This window comes from Hemibagrus wyckioides, linkage group LG11 (genome assembly GCF_019097595.1).
Source record: "Hemibagrus wyckioides isolate EC202008001 linkage group LG11, SWU_Hwy_1.0, whole genome shotgun sequence".
Classification (NCBI taxonomy): Eukaryota; Metazoa; Chordata; class Actinopteri; order Siluriformes; family Bagridae; genus Hemibagrus; species Hemibagrus wyckioides.
In genome coordinates, this window is record NC_080720.1 from 4,869,142 (window position 1) to 4,872,508 (window position 3,367).

The following is a 3,367-nucleotide window of genomic DNA, read 5'->3' on the forward strand; positions in this document are numbered from 1 at the left end:
TTACAACCAATTTACACCGAGAAAATGAAATAAGAGTGTTAATTTTAAGAGCAGATTTAAGAATGGGTGCTGAAATAATAATAATAATAATAATAATAATAATAATAATAATAATAATAATAATAATAATAATAATAATAACATTCAAATCAACTTGTTTTGATGGATATATTATACGAATGTAACTAACCGACAAAATGACCATTTTAAATTGAACAACAATCTACAATTAGTGTTATTTTTCGCCCTTTTCCCACATTTTATCAATTTTTTTTTGTGTGTAACAGGTCAGAAATATAATATATATATATCTCCAGCCTTTTTTCCTCCCTCCGTTGGTATTTTACGACCTTGTAGCGCTCGTAACTCGTATTTACGGTAATTCCGACAGCAGTAGATTTAGCTCGGCAGCGCGCGCGATCTTTGGTCATAGCCGTAGCCTCAGGCAGTGGCCGCTCGAGGTCTCGCGAGAGAACGCGAGCTCTTGCAGGACGAGATTTTGCGAGGGGGACTCAGGTGTAAGAGCGCAGCGCAGCGCGTGCAGGGAGACAGATAAGCGCCACCGAGACACTGCAAGGCATCTCCTCTCTGCACCGGGCTCTCAGATCTCCTAAACTTCACACCACCGCGACCTGAGACTGCAAAACACACACACACACAGACACTGACACACACACACACACACACGCACACATACATACACACACATACACACACAATTACACACACACACAGCAACCCTGGACCTGGAGCAGCATCGTCCACTTTATTTACATCTTTATTTATTTATGTTCTCTTAGCCTGCATGGCTTTTTATTCTAATTATTAGTATTTTTTTATTTTTATTTCTTCTACTCTGCTGTGCACTTTATTATTATTTTTTCGACAAAGCGGGACGCTTTTGCGGCAAAAACAAAACAGAAACATCATGATGTCCATGAACAGCAAACAGCCTCATTTCGCCATGCATCCGAGTTTACCCGAGCACAAATACACTACTTTACACTCGAGCTCGGAAGCGATCCGGAGAGCGTGTCTGCAAACTCCACAGGTAAAAAAAAACCCAAACTACCAAGTTATTTCTTTTTATTTCTGAAGAAATCAAATGTAGCAAATAATATACTGTATTTCTAGAATGTTTGTTCTTCGTGCATGCAACGGAATGAATAGAGTGTATATTTTTTGTTTTTAGTATAAAAGTATACTTAAATAAATTAAACTGTTACGCGTTTTACTTTTGCAACCTTCTAAACGCACTAATATGATCTGCTCACATTCTACCAATCATTTTCTAGTAATGAACATTATCACACAAACTATTATACAAACTATTCACACTGTCCTGTCTCCTCTCCGTTGTCCAGCTCCAGAGCAACATCTTCGCGAGCCTGGACGAGACCCTGCTGGCGCGCGCCGAGGCCCTGGCGGCCGTGGACATGGCGGTGTCGCAGGGCAAAGCCCACCCGTTCAAACCCGACGCCACGTACCACACGATGAACAGCGTACCGTGCTCGTCCACGTCCACGGTGCCCATCGCGCCGCCGCACCACCCGCACCACCACCACCATCACCACCACCAGAACCTGGAACCACCGGACCTGATGGACCACATCAACTCGCCTTCCCTCGCCCTGATGAGCAGCGCGCACGAGGCGGGCGGAGGAGCTGGAGGAGGCGGCGGAGGAGGTGGAGGCGGCGGTGGAGGCGGCGGAGGCGGCGGATTGATCTCCACCTCGGCGCATCCGCACTCACACATGCACGGCTTGAGTCATCTTTCGCACCAGGCTGCTATGAACATCAATTCCCCGCTCGGACACCACCACCACCCGCACCACCCACATCCAGGGCTTTTACCCAGCCACCCCGGTAGCGCTCAGGGCGCCTCCGGCCTTGTTCCCAATGGACTTCCGTCCCTCCCCGACTCGGATACGGACCCGCGCGAGCTCGAGGCATTCGCCGAGCGCTTTAAACAACGGCGGATCAAACTCGGTGTCACCCAAGCGGACGTGGGGGGCGCCCTGGCCAATCTGAAAATCCCCGGCGTGGGCTCGCTCAGTCAGAGCACCATATGTAGGTTCGAGTCTCTAACACTGTCACACAACAACATGATCGCGCTCAAGCCCATTCTCCAGGCCTGGCTCGAGGAGGCCGAGGGTGCGCAGCGCGAGAAAACGAACAAACCCGAGCTGTTTAACGGCGCCGAGAAGAAGCGCAAGCGCACGTCCATCGCCGCGCCCGAGAAGCGCTCTCTCGAGGCGTACTTCGCCGTTCAGCCGCGACCCTCCAGCGAGAAAATCGCGGCCATCGCCGAGAAACTGGACCTCAAAAAGAACGTGGTGCGCGTCTGGTTTTGCAACCAAAGACAAAAACAGAAACGGTTGAAATTTTCAGCGGCGCACTGATGATGCTGATGTTGATGATGGTGATGATGATGATGATGACAGTGATGAGGATGAGGACATTTTTTGGACCAAGGGATCTACAGTCGTTTTGTAGGTCTGCTCCGACCCGGTGGGGTTTTTCATGATCACTCAGATTTATGACTTTATTATAGTGGATGAGACTTTTACGTGACCCTTCTCGCGTCCTGAATTAATTTAAGATGATGATATTTATCATTTATTTATTTATATATTTATTTTCCCATGATGCTGGTGAAGTATGCAAACTCCAGGTAATCCAGACTTGCGGAGAACACTTAATGCCTTTCCCCCCAAAAAACAGCGCAAGAACACAGAAATTCGGGTTCTTTCCTTTTCCTTTTCCTTTTCCTTTCTTTTCTTTTCTTAAAAAACACTTTTATTTGAAACGATGAAATAGCCATGGAAGGATTACCTCATACTCCAAACTCGTCGTCCTGTATTTATTTATTTATTTATTTCATTTTATTTAATTTCTTGTCAGTTGAATTAGCTAATATTTACGGATCATAATTTATTTCCTGGTTTGTGTGGAGCTTTAAAAAGTCGTTTCTGATGGAAAAGCAGAGTCAAAATGAAAAAAAAGTGAGAGAAAAGTGAGAAAGAAAAAGAGGATACAAAATCCTTGTTTAATTGTTGGGTCTGTAATAGAGATTGGATTTGTTGCTTTTATCAATATTGCACTGAAATATAATATATAATTTCTTAAAAGTATTATTATTATTATTATTATTATTATTATTATTATTATTATTATTATTATTATTATTATTATTGGTTAGCTTTATTAAAATGTTTTTTTTGTATATATATAAACATACAGATGACACCTGCTCAACTTGGATTTCCCTTTTTCCTTTTTTTCCCTTTGGAAATTTCTTTATTTCATTTATGAATCTGTCACTGGTGTTATTTTATAATGGCTCTATAACAACTTCGCATGTCAG

General features: G+C 43.8%; 1 protein-coding gene across 1 annotated transcript; it reads left to right on the top strand.

Annotated features, from left to right (window-relative positions):
- Window positions 1-396: 396 nt before the first annotated feature.
- Window positions 397-3,000, top strand: pou4f1 (POU class 4 homeobox 1). The gene is made up of 2 exons (XM_058403762.1): window positions 397-1,051; window positions 1,365-3,000. The coding sequence occupies exons 1-2, from the start codon at window positions 929-931 to the stop codon at window positions 2,400-2,402; spliced, it is 1,161 nt and encodes a 386-aa protein (XP_058259745.1). The 5' UTR covers window positions 397-928; the 3' UTR covers window positions 2,403-3,000.
- The last annotated feature ends 367 nt before the right edge of the window (window positions 3,001-3,367 follow it).